This window comes from Dermacentor andersoni, chromosome 2 (genome assembly GCF_023375885.2).
Source record: "Dermacentor andersoni chromosome 2, qqDerAnde1_hic_scaffold, whole genome shotgun sequence".
Classification (NCBI taxonomy): Eukaryota; Metazoa; Arthropoda; class Arachnida; order Ixodida; family Ixodidae; genus Dermacentor; species Dermacentor andersoni.
In genome coordinates this window covers 178,818,723-178,838,167 of record NC_092815.1, presented here as the reverse complement: position 1 = coordinate 178,838,167, position 19,445 = coordinate 178,818,723, and the positions used below count along the sequence as shown (strand labels likewise).

General features: G+C 45.6%; 1 protein-coding gene across 1 annotated transcript; it reads left to right on the top strand.

Annotated features, from left to right (window-relative positions):
• The first annotated feature begins 2,277 nt into the window (after positions 1-2,277).
• LOC129387225 (uncharacterized) lies at positions 2,278-16,706 on the top strand. The gene is made up of 2 exons (XM_055075997.2): positions 2,278-2,381; positions 15,922-16,706. Exons 1-2 carry the CDS (start codon positions 2,307-2,309, stop codon positions 16,432-16,434), a joined length of 588 nt encoding a protein of 195 aa, XP_054931972.1. The 5' UTR covers positions 2,278-2,306; the 3' UTR covers positions 16,435-16,706.
• The last annotated feature ends 2,739 nt before the right edge of the window (positions 16,707-19,445 follow it).

The window sequence follows — 19,445 nt, the reverse complement described above, 5'->3', positions numbered from 1 at the left end:
CTGCATTGGAGAAATGGGTGAAGTAAAAAAACCAGTTGCGATAGGTGACAATGAAGAGAAGGGCGGTGCGTGTATATACAACTTCACGATTCTGCGGCAAAGCTAAAGCTGGGAGTCCAATAGAGTCCAATGTATAAATCTAAGACGGCCCTTCTGGCCATTGCTGTATTGCTTGGGTGAGACCACTGGCCCACGTAATGCCTTGCAACTGTTGTTAACGTCCAAGCACGCATTATACGTAGGCTCTGAGAGTGACTATATATGTGTGAACGGCGCCGGATGGATTTCGACCATTAAAGTGCAGCAACATGATGGTGGCTTTGTACCACGCCACCAACAGAATGCAGCCGCCGCGGCAGGATATCGAACCCACTCGAAAGCCTGGGCTCAGCAGTACACCGCCTTAGCGACAGAACTACGACAAAAAGCGGTGTAACAAGACTTAACGCTGCCGATTAATTGCGTCGATTAATGCATAAAGCTATGTACGCATGAAGTACAGGTACCTCAGTATTAAGCAAACAGCCTCTAGCCGGCATTTCCATTCGCTTGAACGCCATATAGGACCTCACCCTTTGAATAAAAAAAAAGGCCTAGACAGGTGCCGTGAAACTGCATGAACCTTGTTTGCCATTATCCGCAATCATTTTTTTCTGTTGTGCCAGTATTGGTCATGTAGCAAGAAATATAAATGGGGAATAATAGGTCAATGACATTAGTAGGCTGATTCGGGTTATGCTAAGGGGCTCGTCACAGTACCATCAGATGTGCAGTATATGTCTATCTCCTGAGCTTGAAAATGGATTATGAACTCTCTTGAATCAAAATTTAATATATCATACTTATAAAAGCGAATTTAAATCACACAGCTCATCCACTTATTTTGTTTACAGTGGGCTGCAGATACACCCATGGACATTGAAAATGGAAACCACTTCTTTTTAATCTCAAATTTGCTCCTGTATATAACAGTAATCTATAATATACTTGTTGCTCCAAAAAAAGTGCATCGAAAGTTTTCTAATATCAAATTAACAAGTATACTTTCGTGTTAAGTTGAGTTGCCAACGCTATGCTTTTCGGTACCGACAGCGGCAGCTTGCATGCATATACATAAACACCGCATGGGCGTACGCCGTAATATTTCTCACACGTTCATAAATGTCCCGCAGTTCTGGCCAGTGCTGGTTCCTAGCTGGAGAGGCTATTGTTGCGAAGCACCAAATAAGGTTCAATATTACTATAATGATTTAATAGCCACAAGAAAATGTAGCTTGAGCACTCAATGTTATGCATTCGCGGTGCGTCACTGTAAGAAATCCATAGCCAGCAGGGAGAACACAGCGCTCCTTGGGCAGTATAAGCAATCCCACCAACCTCCGCTTGAATATACCGCGTGGCGTGCTCCGTGGCGGGTTCTATCATGTATCCTGTCGTCGCCGAATCCGGATTGCTCGAAGCATTCGATAAGCATTCAGAGAAAGGAGATTTTCTTTTTGTATCCTAGGAAACAGCGCCCCGGCTCTCTCTTTGCGTGTCTTCGGAGCACAGTAGAAAACAATTGAAAAAAAGAAACGAAAGACGACATTTGGAAACGGCAGGCCACCGAAAGGTTGGTGAAGGCAGGCTACTAGAAAAAGAAAGTGCTCAAGCGCGGGTAGCCTACGCCCATGTGTATGAATTCTCTGTGACACGCGGACGATGCCAAGAGCAAGCCCGAACCCGTCTCGACGATTCTACCAAGGCAGGGACACAGAGGAGATCACCGCGCATAAAAGTCCATTGGCACTAGGCCTTCTATGTGACTCTTATCCGGGAACTCCCTCGCAGACAATGCAACGACGCTCTTTGCGTATAGTCGAATCGAAGAAAGCGTAGCCCGCATTAAATCAAACCAGTGGCCGAATTCGGGGCCGGGCATAGCCCCGCGGGTCTGCACAGCGCAGCAGGAGCGAAGTCTCGCGTGAACAATTCTGGCGCGACACGGCCACGGCCACGACGCCTGTGCTGCCCCAGAGAGAGAAGACGCCTATTCTCGCGCCTCGAGACTGTGGGATAGCGTGTGCGCGCGAGTAAGCCTTTTGTGCCCGCAGGCGGCCAGCCGAAACAGAGGCAGACGGCAGCATCCGGAACATCAAGTTCCTCCGGGACGGCACCTCATCCGTGTCGTTGCGGTCGTACTGCGCTCATAACAACGCGCACTCTCCCACGATCGCTCCCGTAACGACGCATAAAAGGCACCTCGCCACTGGGATGCTCCCACTTGTGTGCGCCTCGTTCGGTGCCTTCGTTACAGTGCAGACGACATGTGTCATCACTGTGGAAAAGGAGAGAAACCAACTGTTCGGACTATCGGCAGGCCTTCTGTCAAAATAGTTCAGGTAAGTGTCGTGTCGACGAGATGAAAGCCGGAGGCTTTCATGCTGCGAAGCTATCTTCAGTAAAGGGTGCTATCGGGGGCGACAAGCAGTTTAGTTTTCTTGGTCTAACGTGTCATAACGACGAAGCCGTTGCTAAGCTACGGTTTGGAACACTGCTGGCCAAGGTCATTCACTGTGGCAATGATAAACCTGTCGGATAAGGTAGGTCCTTGAATACTAAGCTGAAAGCTAGACTTCAACTTTGTCTTTAGGATCTTTCTCTGCTACCAAGAAGAATTTCCTAAATCTCTGCATATTATTAATGCAGGTGTCACACGGGTACTTTCGATCGCATCCGAGCCTAATCAAGATATCACTTGTCTAGCGCGATTAGCTCCTTTGCGCAAGTTGCGGAACAGAGCCAATTATAACCGAACAAATCGATCTCGATTGGGCTCGATCAGGATCAAAAGTGAATGGATATAAGAAACGGCAGGAGTGAAGAGGAGCTATATACTGGGCTAACTAACTCCCATAACGGTTGTAATGAATAATTTTGAATATTTTTGAATATTTTTGAATATTTATTAACCACTAAACTGCACTGATTTGAATTGACTCAATTATCATGATTATTGACGAAATGGCACAAAGTTTTCGTGAAATTTTGGGCAGAAGCTATCCTGCTTCCCTTAATTATTGTCCACCACATCGCACAGCAGTAGTTCAGCCGCACGCACCAGAAAACAAGACTGCAGACAACCTCGAACATCCCTACCCTGGCTCCCAAACTTCCTTGAACCCCATTTATGATTTCATGTTAGAAGGGGACACAGTAAATGCACATTAGCGCACGCACGTGGCCCTAGTTTCCAATAACTTCGTCCATCTGTAACTATCAAAGCAGTGCCTATACCCCCTGCCAAATGCGTTAAAGAACACGTACGTAAATATAACCACCATTGTTTCAAAGGCTACGCACTTGTTGAGAGATGGATGAACATTAAAGTACGCAAACACGATCGCTGACGTGTGCAGGATTTAGCGCTCGCCCAGGTCTCAGCAAGTGCTGTCTTTGAAACGATAGCGGCCAACCACCTAGCCCGCCAATACCTCCTGAGCAAACATAACCACTTGTACCAGTTGTACACACACAAAAAAACAAATGTCAATGCATTAAAATGCTGAGCCACGCTTAATCTCATGGGCAGAAATTCTAATTATTTATTTGACACGACAAGGGGGGATTTACTAACATACGCATAACCAACTATCGCTATCAACCCAGCTTCTATGATAAAACGAGTAACATTACGCCACGTCAGCACAGTGACATCTTAAAAGCTACGGTGACAGCTCCACGCCTCACAAACATGTGCTCACGCAGTCTACCATTTGAACGTGTGGCCGCTAAACCGTCGTAGCTTGATCCACCAATTAACATGAAGCGGTAAGAGACTTAAACACTGCACTGAACAAACTAATTTCTTTGCTTTCCTTACATTTTGTCATTGTGATCACTTTCCAGTTTTGTTTTCCGGCTGCCAAGCCCCCTGTTCGGAGCGGGAAAACACAGCACTTCACGATTGGCAAAGAGAAAACAGTGACCTTCTTAGCGATGTTGGCACCTCCTACAAATTGGGAGGACACTTTACTTCGGTGACATCGCAAAACGATTTGAATAGCCAGACTCCGAAGACGTGTGACCTGTTGCCTGAAACTTCTGTCTACAGTATGCTCTGAACACTTCCAAACACATGCTCTGAAGAAATGCTTGCACTATGATTATTCGAAACTGATTGCAGAAAAGGCTTAAGGTTTCCACGTAGGTTGACTTATACGACGGATATGTGAATATATCAATGCCGGAATTGCCAGATTGTCCTTTCTATTCGAAGTTTTTAATATCCGTGCAGCACTGCAAAACCATAATCCAGTGCGCAATTCACACAAGCACTGGGAATTCTGACGTTGGAAAATAGTGCTCAGCAATTTTTTTAGAATGGTAAGGTCAATGAGAACCGAATGCATCGAATTACCGATAATCCTTCAGTCACACTAATTTTCAAGTCACTTATCTAGAGGTTTGCAGAACACGCTTACTACAGCGTCAAACGGGGTGTGCAAATGAGCATTCAGTTGTTAGCTTTCGCACTTTGTACCTTTAATTGGCCTCAGCAAACTACTTTTCAAAAAGCTATCACGCGCGATTATGGCTGTGGTTCAATGTAATTGTGGAAATGAAATCCACGCATCTAGTACACGATTAATGAGAGCGAAATCCTTGCAGAATCCGGCTACGCGTAAAATAAAACTCTAGTGGCTTGTCCCAGAAATGTGGATTAACAACGACTGCGCCAAATTTCTACATGTTACGTTATTTTTATACCACACGCTATTCAAGCGCTCTGTTCTATGTTCCCTTAAGGCATGCAGTTTGTTTGGTGTAAAAAGCCTGGATAATCATAACATTTAGAAACGTTAGTTTAAGAATAAAACTGTTAGTCCTAAGTCTTGACAAAGAAGTTGCGAAGGAACAAAATTCAATTAATCTCTTAAGCTATTGTAAACTCTGGACAGAACCCATTTACTTAAGTTAGTGCAAGTGAAATAGTTGAATCATTCTTGAAATACGTTCTATTTTCCTTCTTATGATCGAATAATGTTTGATATATTTTTGTTACATCATTTCAACTTTTACTTACCTTTGTTAAAGGCCAACGTTTCTGGCAATGGTGCTTATTTCAAACACGTGGTAGTTTCATTTCATTCCATTTTTATTCCTTAAAGACCCCGTAACGGGGTATTACATAAGGGGTTCTGAAAGCCCTGTGACAGTGATCTGAAAGCGAGTCTGTAGTAAATTTAAGAGTCCCTATCCCTGCAGAAACCAATTCAATTTATGCGAAATCACCTTTTCTGTTAATAGCCTCACTAAATATTGTCTGCTTTTGTGAAGCAGCAGTTATTCTCTTCAGGCACGCTTATAAGACATATGATGTTTCGCTTTTGTAGAAGCTTTGAGCAATTCCTTTCGACGGGTATGTAAGATAGCCTACCTGTTCATTCTTTTTAGGTAACACTGCTTGACGTTCAGTGAATTTATCAGTTTGAGTGACTGCGCAGTTTACTTTGTCTACCTGTCCAGGAATAGGCGGTGTTTGCAACGATAGCCATAGGTTGTGAACGTACACGTGCGAATCTCAATTGCTGCGTAGATTTTCTCGTTTATGAGCATTGATATCTTTAGAACAGAGATAGGCAATGGCCGGCTATGCATATTTATGAGCGTTATATTGCGCTACTTGAGTAAACTTGAGGAAGTACAAACTCCTGTGGTAATTTGAAATGTAAGCCTAAGTAATCCAAGTAGCAACAAAAAAACTAGGAGTAAAAACTGTAGAATATTTGCTTTATTCAGTTTTTAAACCTTATGCATTCAAAATTATACGACTGCGAATTTATACTTCGACGAGCATTAAAAAGAGCAACAGAAGCTCTTTCATAATTAATGCCGCTGCTATGCAGAGCCCACATTACCTCGTTGGCTAAAAAGGTCCCCAACAGCACTCCTTCCGTCACAAACACACACATACATTTTCTCATTCTTAAATAGAACTAGTGCTTCAGTGAATTTTCTTTTTATCTTTTAACCCTCGCTGGAATGGCGGTCATGGCTTGGACTGAGTAGTGAGGCGTATGCTATTTCAGTACGTATATGCAGTTTATTATGCGAAAAAGAGGTGAGGCGTGCAGACAGGACACAAGAGTAGAGAAGTGGACAACACGAACGCCCTTTTTTGCATAATGAATCTTTACCAACTAGCACAGCTTTCTGTCGTTACATGCAGTTTCATGTTTTTCTTTCTTTTTTTTTTGGTGGAGCCAAACTGTTAACAAAGAGGTTTCCTCATAAAGTTAGTATAACTCTATGGGTAAACAGTATAACTCTATGGGTTTCCTGAATGTCCGGTCGCATACTAAGTCGACACGGCGCCGATTTTCCTCTGCCGACTTCCCGCGGCCCGATACTCGTACTGTGTCGACGCCCCTGTCACACTGCGCTGACGCCGATAGTCGACACACGGTAATACGATGGCTGGGCCGTCACCGACAAGGCTGCCGTAGAATTTTCGGCGCCGATTCCGGCAGGTGACACTCGTTCTTTTTATTTTTATCGGTGCTGTAGCAGCCATCACTTGTTGCCCGTTTGGCATAGGATGCGAAGAAATGGGCCTGCCTAACAATGAATACGAAACTATGCCTCTGCGTAGTCGCCTTTCGTTCATGGAAGCGCTGGCGAGTGCGACCGGCAGCCTTCAATCGAGAACGGTGACGTAGCAATGGCTCCGCGTCGGGTCGCCGTTTACCGCATCTTGCGTGGGCACCGTACGAAGTAAAGCGCGCTGTATTTGAAGTCATTATCGACAAGAATGAACTATAAAAGCAGTTTCCTACGTCTTAACTTCTTATCCTTTAGTTCAGGCTGGTCAGTAACGAGTGCACGAACTAGACCGCTATGCTAGGCCTGATATCCTCTGAACAAGATCGACATTGGCTAAAACTCTATGCGGGCAGCTGGCAAGGGTTGGCAATCGTGCATTTCAGCGTCGTGAGAACGTTTCGAATCACTTTGAGTGTGATTAAACAAATATACAAGCGTAGTTGCTGTGTAAATCGCGTTGCCTGTACGATGTCTTCGCTCAGCGGCCGCCTACTCCGAAACCGGCTGGTGGCAGACTGGTTTTTGCCGGTGTTGTTTCCACGAATACCTGACACACTATGACGAGTCGTTGTCATTGGTCGGGTCGGCATTGCTGTTTTCCTACTGCGACAAAATGTCTCTCAGCGACAAGGTCTCACGACTATATAGTCCACTCATCGCTGACGTCGTGGTCATGTTGGCGTCTTGTCGGCATCATTGTTGCGTCGACTTAGTGTGATACAGCCTAGCTGTATTCCCTCATAGAAGGGCGTATAGGGCCAGTCTTCAAACAACAATGCAGCATGGCACCCAGTTCTCGCGAGTTTAGCGAGTGTTTTAACTTCGCTCCATTGCGTTTAAATCAAGGAATGATGTGACTTTGTTGTTCTACAGTAAGAGTGCATTGCCCTGCGAATGAAGCCGAAATAGATTGTAGCGTCGGCTGTAGGTCGTGCACTCTGATTCTCTTCCGCGACATTTGAAGTCCAAGCGCCTTGCGGTCGCCGCGGCACAACGGTAAGACACGCCGCGCAGCGGTGATTCTTTCGCCACGCAAGGCCTGTTGTCTCACAATAGAAGGCGGCGAGGCGTTCCATCTCCGACATCCCTTGTACGCTTCTCTGCTTGGCTCAGCCTTTCTTGTTGCCTGCGGAGGAAGCACATGACAAGACGTGCTTTCGGTCGCCCGTCGTATATTTCAAGAACAGTGACCCCGGTAGCGTCAGATATCCGTAACATTGTTCGAGGTGCCCGAATTACAATGCGCCAAGATAGCAGAGAAATAGCGAAAACCGGCCGCATTGATGACAGTTTTGCTTTATACTTGATGAACTGTTATGCTTTATGGTTTTATCAAATATAGATAAATTCTTACATTAAAGTAATTTGGCATTCAGCTTCAAACGTTTACGGGCTGTCGTATGGTATGGTACGGCAAAACTTTAATGAAGCGCTGCAGATCGTGAGTCTTCACGAAGCGGGCCGCTCCCACGTGGGAACCGGAAGGCCGAGCCTCTCGGCCGCATCGTGGGCCTGCTGGACAGCCCAGAGTTGGTCCACCAGAAGAGGGCTGACGTATGCTTGCTTTTTTTATAGCCTGTCGCAGGGTAGTTTCCCTATGCATAAAAGTTTGACCTCGCCACGTAACTCCGTAACTGATTCTGCAACAGACTCGACGGCTGGGATCATCGCGCTCTCCATTGGGCGAGCGCGTTCTTGCGTATCATTACAGCATATGAAATCGTACGCCACTTTCTTACGAACAGCGCGTGTGTTCGCACAGCGGGCTCACGTGTCGATGCCCCCGTCATCTCCTTATGGGATCACTTCCCTCGGGACACTTCTCTCGGCGCGTACCTGTGTTCCACGGTATGGTCCAGGGCACACCGTACTTGTATGTATTTGTTGAGTGCGCTGTCTTCTCCGCGTACGTGAGCCACCTGAAAAGTACACGATTGAGAACTAATATTTAGGCGCAGTAAATTCTCACACGTATGCTTTGGGCATACGTGCCCGAGCACATATGTCATATTGTGGTCAACAATTCAACTGTGGCAGGGCGCGTATACGAAAAGACTGAAAAAAATATTAAGGAAAGAAAAAGGCTTTAGAGGACCTGAATCTCTAGCTTGATGAAAGCACAAGGATTTCAAGCGCCGACAAATAGACATAAGGGGCAGAATACACCAAGAATCTCTCAGCGAGATTTCTGGTTATGGTCTTTGGCTGCTAAGCACGAAGTCGTGGGTTCGAATCCCGGCCACGGCGGCCGCATATCGATGGGGGCGGAATGCGAAAACGCCCGTGTACTTAGATTTAGGTGCACGTTAAATAACTCCAGGTGGTCCAACTTTTCAGAGTGCCCCGCCCCCGCCCCCCGCCCCCCGCCCCCCGCCCCCAATACGGCGTGCCTCATGATCAGATCGCGGTTTTGGCATGTAAAACCCCGCAAATAAATTATCAGCGAAATTTCCATACAAGTCGCAGTAATTTTTGTCAGTCAACCTGGAACAGTGCACTATGCCATTTCTGTCAAGGCGTCTCGTTCGGTCTTTAAGCTATTTAGCTCAGTCACCGAATAACATTGGGGCCTGTCTTCTCAGGCTGGGCATGGTTGGACACAACGTGTGTTACAGCGTATCACTTATTAATAGGAATAATGAGATTAAAACCATGACAGACATTACTTGGTAAACTTATCACAGCAACTAATAATATGAAATCAAAAATAAAATCTGCTAGAGCATATAATTTCATTAATTAACTACCGCACTATTGAAAGACATCCCCTAAAAAAATTTGGTAACTATCTGAGTCCCCCAAAGCCGAGTGACAACATAAAATCTAACGAGAGAAGTAGGTACAGGACTAACTTAACGATTTATTTCATCCCATCCTTACTACGACAACGGGAACGTGCCGCACATAAGGCCTGCGGTGATAATCAGATGACACCACTTAATATTATTGATATAAGAGTTTTAAAGCTACTACTCGACCTTGGCATTAAAAAGAGACATGGACCAGCCCTCGTGCCTAAGATATTCTTACTAAGATATGTCGAATGGATGACAAAATACCTCACTATATACTTCAAAACATACTTGATTTCTGGCATCCTCCAAAAGACTAAAATGGCTCAAGTCATACTAATACACTGATTCGGTAACATGCAAGATCCAACTAACTACAGAACGATATCACTAACTAGCACAGTATGCAAGCTGCTCGAACACATCATCATAAAGCATTTATATGCTTATCCTGTAGATAGCAAAGTATGAACACCCTGCCAGCGCGAGTTCAGAAAGGGGCTTTCCACAGTCAATCAACTAATCGAGCTAGCACACGATATCTCTTCTTGCATTGATAACAGACAACAATTAGATCTAATCTCTTTAGATTTTCCCAACACATTCGATCGCGTCTTCCACGACAAATTAATTGCTAAGCTAGAAAGCACTCTATATAAAGGCCAAATGGTGGATTGGATTGATTCGCCGTGGTGGTGCAGTGGCTATGGCGTTGCGTTACTATAAGCCCGAGGTAGCGGGATCGAATCCCGACCACAGCGGTCGCATCTCGATGGGGGCGAAATGCAAAAACGCCGGTGTCCGGTGCATTGGGTGCACAGTAAGGAACCCCAGGTGGTCAAAATTATTCCGGAGTCTGCCTACTTCGGCGTGCCTCATAATCATATCGTGGTTCTGGCACGGAAGACCCAAGAATTTAATTTTGGGTTGGATAAAAAACTGTCTTAGCAACCGCAGTCATTTTGTTAAAATTATTCCCCAGAGTTCTTTGACAACTAATGTTATATGTGGGGTACCACAAAGAAGTGTTCTCGCTCCAGTACTGTTTCTAATTTTTATTGATGACCTTCCAACCACTAATACAGTTATCAGACGTTTGCGGACGATTGTGTTCTTTACAATGAAATTGATTCTCTGAATGAACACATTCTTTTAAACAATGAACTAACACGTGAGTGGTGTAGGAAATGGCAGATGACCCTCAATACAAAACAAAATTGTGTGTCACTATCTATAACTAGGAGAAAGTGCACTAGTATAACTAGAACTAGCACTATAACTACAGCTATAACTATAACGCTGTTAAAACTAGGAAAGAAGATCGATCCATGTGGAATTCCACCATACACGATTTATCTCTTGAGGTATTTCAAATACACAAGTACTTACGCTCGACTTTAACATGACTTTACATGGGATCTTCATATTACTAACATGACGGAAGCCGCGTTAGAACCGCTCTTCTTTATTAACAGGCGTCTTAGGCAGGCACCGCATAAAAAAAGCCTTTAGCACACCTAACATTTGTTAGGTCTACTCTGGAATAGTAAGCGACTGATCAAGAAAGTAGAGGGTGTACAGAGAAAAGCATTGAGGTCGCTATACAATAAACACACATCAACAGATTCCCCCGCAGTATTACTACACCAAGCTGAACCTTGCAAAATAGAGTCAAGCTAGAACTCCTCAAGATTATGTGCCAACATTTATTTAATCAGTTAAATATTCCCACCTCAGAATACCTTATATACACAAAATTAGACCAATCCTCTATAAACATTATCAAATTTTCATTGAATGATCATTCCACACGAATAACTTTCAATTCTAATTTTTTTCCACAGAGAATCCGCATTAGAATAAGTTGAGTAAAAATATCCCTTGTAGTACGGCATTAGAAAGCTTTATGTCACTCCTTGAGCGTGAGTTGCATGCATCACAATTGTGAATAGCTTTTCTCATTATGCTCTTCTCTTGCCAAATTCTTGTTTAATCTTCCAACTGATATTGTTTCCAAAGCTGTATTGAATGAATATTACTCCACCCTATTTAAACGAGGCTCCTCACTAGAGTTTTAGAGTATAAGCTACATGTTTTGAACTATAATGTCTTTACTGTGCATGTATGTTTTTCTTTTCTTTCTGACATTATTAGTATATATAAATTCCTAACTCTTCTTACCCTTCAATAACGAAACTGTTTACTGAATACTTATTTGGCCTGTGCAAGTTTTAAGTTGTGTACATTATAGTTTACTTTACATTTAGTCTGTACGCATAGATTATTCTATGGAGATGCTCTTCCTCTTGCGGTCTATGATGGGACTGATATGATGGGACTGATAGTATTGACAGATAAATATTAAATAAAATATTATTTCATTACTTTCTTCCATGTCCCAGAAACAGGCACATCACTCGCCATTTAATAAAGGGAAAATCAGACATCCACCCGTTCGTAGCGATTGCTACAAAGGAAACCCATACGGGTTCCTCGAAAGAAAAGCTTTGAAGTTGAAGAAAAATTCGTCCTGGTCCGGGACTCGAACCCGGGACCACCGCCTTTCCGGGGCAGCCGCTCTACCATCTGAGCTAACCAGGCTTCTTTTTCTTTTTTTCTTCCTTTTTTTCATGGTTTTTATTATAGTAGCATTCACCCCGACATTCAGCAGTTCTGCCTAGTCAGAGAATGGAGAGCACAATGAAAGTCACACACAGAAAAGGCAGCGTTCATACTGTGAGTAGAAACGTTGGTTTCACTTTAGAAGGGTGGTAAGGATAAGCACCTCACCAAAATAGGGTACCAGTCCGGTTGTATATCGAGTCCATCATAAACATGTTTTAGGTGTAGGGTCATTTGGATAAAATGTACCCTTGTAGGCACTACCATTTCGGCGTTTCGGTCCATCATTCGCGTTTTCCACAAGCTGTGCATTCCCATGAGAAAAAACATATCAAGCGGTGCACTATTATCGAGGCGGCTAGCCGATGGCAGGGGGAAGTCGAATTTGTCTCCACCTTGCGGGTTTCCACAGAACTATTACTTGAAACTCTTTCCTTTGCTTCGAGTTGTCAACAAATTCGACTTCACCCTGCCATCGGCTAGCCGCCTGGTTAGCTCAGATGGTAGAGCGGCTGCCCAGGAAAGGCGGTGGTCCCGGGTTCGAGTCCCGGACCAGGACGAATTTTTCTTCAACTGCGCTACAATCGCTACGAACGGGTGGATGTCTAATTTTCCCTTTTTAATTACTTCTCTCCACCTTGCGGGTTTCCGCAAAACTATTACGTCAAACTCGTCGTTCCTGTATAAAGCGTTGGAAGGCTGTGCTCCTGAACGAAGTATAATATAGTAGAAGGCACATTTAGGGTTTGATATAGTAGAAACAGAAGAAGAACTGTATAATGACCTGCACCGTACCTATATCAGCCACGCAACCTTCATTTAAGTTGAATAGATACAGGATAGAGAGGCTCCTTGTATAACTAGTGATGAAGTTAGAAGACATGTCCCGGGGCAAAGCGGCAGGAGAACATGGAATAACAGTCAATTTAATCCGAGAGGCAGGATATATTCTTGAAAACCGTATACGGCCGTTTACACCCAATACCTCACGTCTTCAAATGTTCCAGAGAGATGGAAGAATGCCAATGTTGTACTAATCCATATGAAGCGTAACGCTAAAGAACCGAAGAATTATATGCCCATCAGTTTGCATTAAGTATTGTATAGAATATTCAAAGATAATTTACAATAGAACCATGCCAACACTTGGCTTCAATCAACCAAGAGAACAGACTGGCTTCACGAAGAGATATTCTACAATGGATCACATCCTTGCCATCAATAAGGTAATTGAGATATCTGTGGAGTGCAATGAACTTCTCTATATTGGTTTTATACAGTATGAAATTGCATTCAATTCAGTGGAGATACCAGCAGACATGGAGGCATTGCGCAATATCTTGGGAAATATCTACGTGAATATCTTGGGAAATATCTACAAATATTTCCACAGCTACCGTGGTTTCCGACAAGAAAAGTAGAAAATAGAAAGGGGTCAGGTAAGGAGACACAATGGCTCCAATGATATTCACTGCGCGCTTTGAAGTATTCAGACTGTTAGGTTGGGAATGCTTAGGAGCGAGAATCAACGTCACATAACTGAACAACCTTCGGTTTGCAGATGACATTGTCCTGCTCCACAACACTAGGGATGAATTGCAGCAATTGATTGAGTGCCTTAACGGAGAGAGTGTAAGAGTAGGGTTGGTGAATAATATGCAGTAGAACAATAGAACGTTCAATAGCCTGACAAGGGAACAAGAATTCATGATCACCAGTCAGCCTTTAGAGTACGTGCAGGAGTATCTTTATCTAGGTCAATTACTTACAGGGGACCTTAATCATGAGAAGGAAATTTACAGAATAAAAATGGGCTAGAGTGCATACGGCAGGTATTACCAAATCCTGACTGGAATTTACCGTTGTCCTTGAAAGGAAAAGTGGACGATTATTGTCTTGTGTCGGTGCTAATCTACGGGACAGAAACTTGGAGGTTAACAAAGAAGCTCGAAAAAAGGTTATATACCATGGGAAGAGTGATGGAATGGAAAATTTCAGGCGTAATGATAAGAGATAGGAAGAGAGCGGTGTGAATCACGGAGCAAACGGCGATAACCGATACTCTAGTTGACATAAATAGAAAACAAATGGAGCTGAGAAGGCCATGTAATGCGTATACTGGGTGTTCAAAATTAAGCTTTTTGCATCAATCGAAGTCATAGCGCTGAATTGACAGAGACATGAAAGACGACAGGACGTGCGCTATCGTCCTGTCGTCTTTCATGTCCCTGTCAATCCAGCGCTATGACTTCAAATAATGCAACGAACCAACTAACCCAAAAATCTGCACTCCTGGATAAGCTTTTTGGTTTTCTTAAAATTAGGCACTGGGAGGCACGCGAAGACCGCCTGTGAAAGTAAGCTATGTGTCCAGGGGGACACAATGATGATTATCGCTGTCTGTGGCACAATTAACTGAAATTGAATAATTAACTTTTTGTTGACTGCAGTAAGTAGGTATGTCTGTATTGAAGAGTTAGAGGCAGTCGTGTTTCTGCACAGCATCAATTGGAACAATTCTTCTAGAGTGTCTGTGCTCCGGGATATCCCGACTCCAAATTTTAATTGTCGTTCGCTTGATTACGCATGCAAGAGAGGGAGGATCGACACAAAGCTCCTCCTTGTTGTGACACGGCTGTTGCGTGCGGCGTTTAGCCTGACAACGGGGCGTAGTGGCAATGATTGCCCCTTGCCCTCTCGTCTGGCAAAGTAAAAATTGAAGAACCTGCAACCACTGTCGTAACACGTGACCGCGCAGTCTGCAACGATGACGGCAGTTGCCATGCCGAGATGATGGCGCAAGGGAGAAGGCGGAGGGCAGTGCGCGTGCGTAATGGTGACTAGACGAGCAGGCATGGTCCTTGCCTAAGCTACGCAAATAAAGTGACTGCTGATTTCTAAGTATTGTAAGTTTTATTGAAATCAAAAGCAACAACTGCACAGCACACCGCGCTGTCATATCTTGATTTCTCCAGCCGAGAGGGCAAGGGGAACAGTTATCATCTTTGCCTATTGTTAGATATGGAGATGTTTCCTGCGCCTATTTCGAGTTCTCCCGGACCACATCGAATCGCAGCACATTCCAGAGGATCGCTCGAGCCAACAAGTTCACGTGCCAACAAGTTCGTACGCCGCGGTAGCTATTCAATGCTTGAGTTTTCCAGAAAACGAATGGATCGCCCGGCATTGTTGCAAGGAAAGTGGGTCCCGAAACAAGACGGCTGTGATGTACCGGGAAGGCCTGGCAGCGTCGCACCGGTCGCCTTTGAAGAAGGCATTTGCCACCACAGCGGGGCCGTACCACCGGGAGCAGGTGGGCCCTCGGACAATGGAGCCCAATCATCCCCCCTTCGCCGCCTTTGAAGAGAGCATTGCACCACAGCAAGGCAAAACCGCGGGGAGCCGCCGGGTGTGACCTCACCGCACGGGTGCCTACCATTGGCCGAAGGTGGCGTCATCGGAGCGGACTCTCCCATTGGCCGAACTTGACGCGACTTCCAGTCCTCGAAGGGTTTAAAAGAAGCATTCCAGAGAGACCAGAGCATTCCCTGATTCACCTCTCTCGAACTTCTTGCCGCGGGCCGCAGCGTCCGAGTTGCTGCCGGCCCGTAATGACTGTACGACTGTTACTTGACTCTCACCTCTCTGTATATAATGTAAAATAAACCCTCCCAAGTTTGTTTTTCATCCCGAAGTCCGTCCCTCAACCCCTACACTATGCCTCCGCCCCGTCGTCAGATTAAACGCCGCACGCAACAGCCTTGTTACATCAGGGGGGAGCTTTGCGCCGATCCTCACTCTCTTGCATGCGTAATCATGCGAACGACAATTAAAATTCGGAGTCGGATTTTCTTTCCCTGAATTCTCATCACATTACGCTTTAAGCAGTCAATGTGTTCTCGCTCACGTGTCTCTTACGCAGGTGTTGTCCAAAATGAGGCAGTCCGAACCCGGCTCAAAGGCAAAGGGCCGATCCAGGACCATGCGCACTCTCCTCGCCGTAGGTTTCGCCGCGACCTTCTTTCTGCTCGCTCTGATCCCATCGTGCCACGGCGCCAGCGCATCGACGTCGGAAGACGACGGAGAGGCTCGGTCTCTCCTCTCGTTCTCGCCATCGGCGTTGAAGAAGCGCCTCGGCGGCGGACTGCGCGCCACGGGCCGCTCCTACTTCGACGCCGAGGACATCCTGCTGTTCATGCTGGGCCTCGGACTGGCCTCCATGCTGGGCCTGGCCACCTTCATGGCCCCCTTCACGTCCATCCTGGCCACGGGGCTCACGCCGGTCACGGTGCAGGGCAACGTGCCCGCGGCGTCGGCCGCCGTTACGCACGGGCGACGCCGACGCAGCCCTTCCTGGACGGACGGCACGCAAGCCGCCGAGCTGCTGCTGCACGCGATGGAGGAAGCGCACGGGCGATACAAGAAGCCGCTATAAGTATACGGGACTGGACACGTTTGTAGCGTGCGCGTGTGATCGTTTGCGCGTGATGAAACAAGCACGACAATGCGATATGGCTCGCGGTAACAAAGTTTCTGCGCTGACTGTGAGGCAGGCGTGTGCCTCAGATTGTGTATAGTCTCGAGCGAGGGAAGCGCGAGGGAGGGCTTGACATAAAGGCAGTTAAAAAATCAACTGTGCGGAGCGAAGCGGAGCCATGGAAACTGAGCGGATCTCACGGTGGAAATGTAATAAACCATTGGACAGTTTTTGCGCGTGTATGTTTCTGGCAATCAATTATGCTGTGTAATTCTGTGTGCAGATTGTTTTGCCTGACAATTAAACGTTTACAGCTCGCTTTGAGCTTTATAATTAGTTGGCTGCGGAGGAAGACACATTCAGTGGCAGTAGCGAGGATGTTAGATCAATGAATTGTACAAAAGAGGGGTACATCATGGTCCTTGAAACATAGACGCATACCCATTCACAATCAAGAAACCTTAACTGGATACGACGAAGCATTTCCTTCATGTGCACTCAGTGTGACAGAACAATAAGTTGACAAATTCAACGAAAAAGTGTCCACAATGTATTGAAGTGGGAAGAGTTTGTTGTTGAGGCAGTGAGTTCAGAAGCTAGTTAAAGCCCGATCTTAATACGTGCGCCACTGTGCCGATGGAGCATGAAATAAAGCTTTCGAAATTGCAGGTTTCTTTACAGTAGATGGCTGCTGGGACTAGCCATGCGTCTTCAACAACATGGCAACCAGTTGAAATCTGTTCAACATGCAGCTTAGTGCTCGGTGGTGAAAATTACACTGTTGCCAAAAACGCTAACTTCTTTGTCTTCAGAGTATGATGATCTCCGCCCCGAAGCACCAATTGCAGCTGCTGAAACAATTTCGACAAGCTACCGCAAGCAGAAAATTTGTTGCATTTTAATACAAGCAATCTGGCCACTTGAATCCTAGAACCTCATCTATAGCTCTAGTGCTTTTTGAGCACCCAGACTGCTAGATTACTGGCATTCCATAGGCGATGTCTAAAAAGAACCGACGACACCTAAGCACTTCTTATGAGTTGCAAATGCGAAAAAATGAATGTCCAATTGAACGCAGCTGAACAGCCCTTTCTGGTTGTGAACTCCTCGCGGGCATGTGAGCGCGTCGAGACGCTCGGCCAGCGCCTGCTAGATAGCATAAGGCCAGTGCACTTCGAAGCGTGACGTCATGCTGCCTTGCCCAACTGCCATATAATCTAATGGGGACGCTCCCCAGTAATCCGCGTTGATTTTGACACCACCACCTTTGTCCCGCCGGGCTTGGCAATGGAAATTCCGGCCCAAGTAGCATGATGCCATAAAGCAGAGCGCACAGGCCTGCTTAGCCCAGTGAGTAAGACAATCGACCTCCGAGCGCGGGGTCGTAGTAGGTTCGAAACTCACTACCACAACGTTCTTCCTTTCGAATTCATTCTGTTTATTTTTTATGCGTTATTTCTTTATATTGATTACGGAGGCGAAGTTAGAACCCAGACGAGAGCTTGCGCGGGCAAGGAACGCGCGGATAACGCAGGTTCCCGAGAGTGAGAGCGAAGGTGACGTGGCGTCGCGGCGATGCCCTCTCCCATCACGCAACACCTGGCGCGCCAGCGTACACAGCAGGTGTTTCCTTTGTCCTGCTCTTCTTCGTCAAGGCGCGTACGTGACGTAGCGTCGCAACCAATGGGAATTTAGGTGCCGCTTCGCTGCTCCAGACGACAGACGCTGGCTTTTTCACTCAATGGGCCGTTTGATGCTTTCGCTTCGATAAGGCCATCTTCCCTTAAGATGATATAGAGATCAATGATACATCGTTAGAAGTACCGAAAGACGTATGCTTGTTGTCTGACGTGGAGTAAATGCGAGTAATTCGGAACGGCTGGCACACGCATTGCCTATCGCGAAAGAAAAGCCAACCTTGCACAAAAGACGGGAAGAATGAGCAAGCAGAAATGGCAGTGGTGGTACTAATATAATGATCGCGTAACGAGCGGATGACCGTAGCTGAAGTACAATTTACTTTGCAGAATAGCCGCTCGCGGAGTTTCTACTACGCACTGGGCTTTTCAATGTACAACTTTTTGTGCAATGCTTGGAACAGCGCGTGTTTGCAGTAAACACCATAAGCCCTCCGTCACTACCCACAATTCTAAATATGGGCACAGAATTTCGATTAAACAAGAGCATATGCGGGCAATTCATCCGCGTAAAAAAATTAAAAGAGAAATAGGAACTTGGATAAGCAGTAGAAATAAACGATAATCGAGGTGTCAGTAGCGTCTTGTAAATTTTAGTTTATTCGTCCTTTCGTTAAAAACATCACCTTAGTCGTCGTTACAATTTGAATAAAATAAACCTGAAGTGGCTTCGAAACACTAGTTACTGAAGTGCTGCGATTGCTGCGCTAGAAAACAGAGTTTGTCGAGGCACCCCCAGTCGTTTCACCAGTTTCCGTAGACAACGTGAGTGCTTCTGCGAGGAGCATGGACAAGCAGCGAGGCTAAAAATTCCATGTACAGCTTTCAGACTTCAGGGTGAAGGGTCCAAGCTATCCTCCTTATACCCAATGGTAACCCTCGTGGGCGTTACCTTTCGTCCTTCTGAATATGAAAGCAGTAAGGGCAAGGTAATATACTGCGATTAGCTCAAAGCTAGGTTCAGGCGGCCGTATATTATCGAACGTGTTGTCACCGCTTTTCAGGAAAACCTAAATTTCGTGAGATGAACTGCTGCATCGTCAGAGACGACGAAAAATTAATACGTACTGCATGTCAAATACCACAAGACAACGCGGCAATCCGCAATGCAATATTAAAGCAAGGAACCGCCAGGTGATGTTAAACTTGTACCTTGTATACAAAACAGGCTGGATTTCGAATGTTCTCCGCCATTCTTATGTCAAGAGAAAGTGTCCATTCCTTCCTGTCCCCCTCCTACTCTCGCCTCTTTAATGGGGCACTAAGGATAAA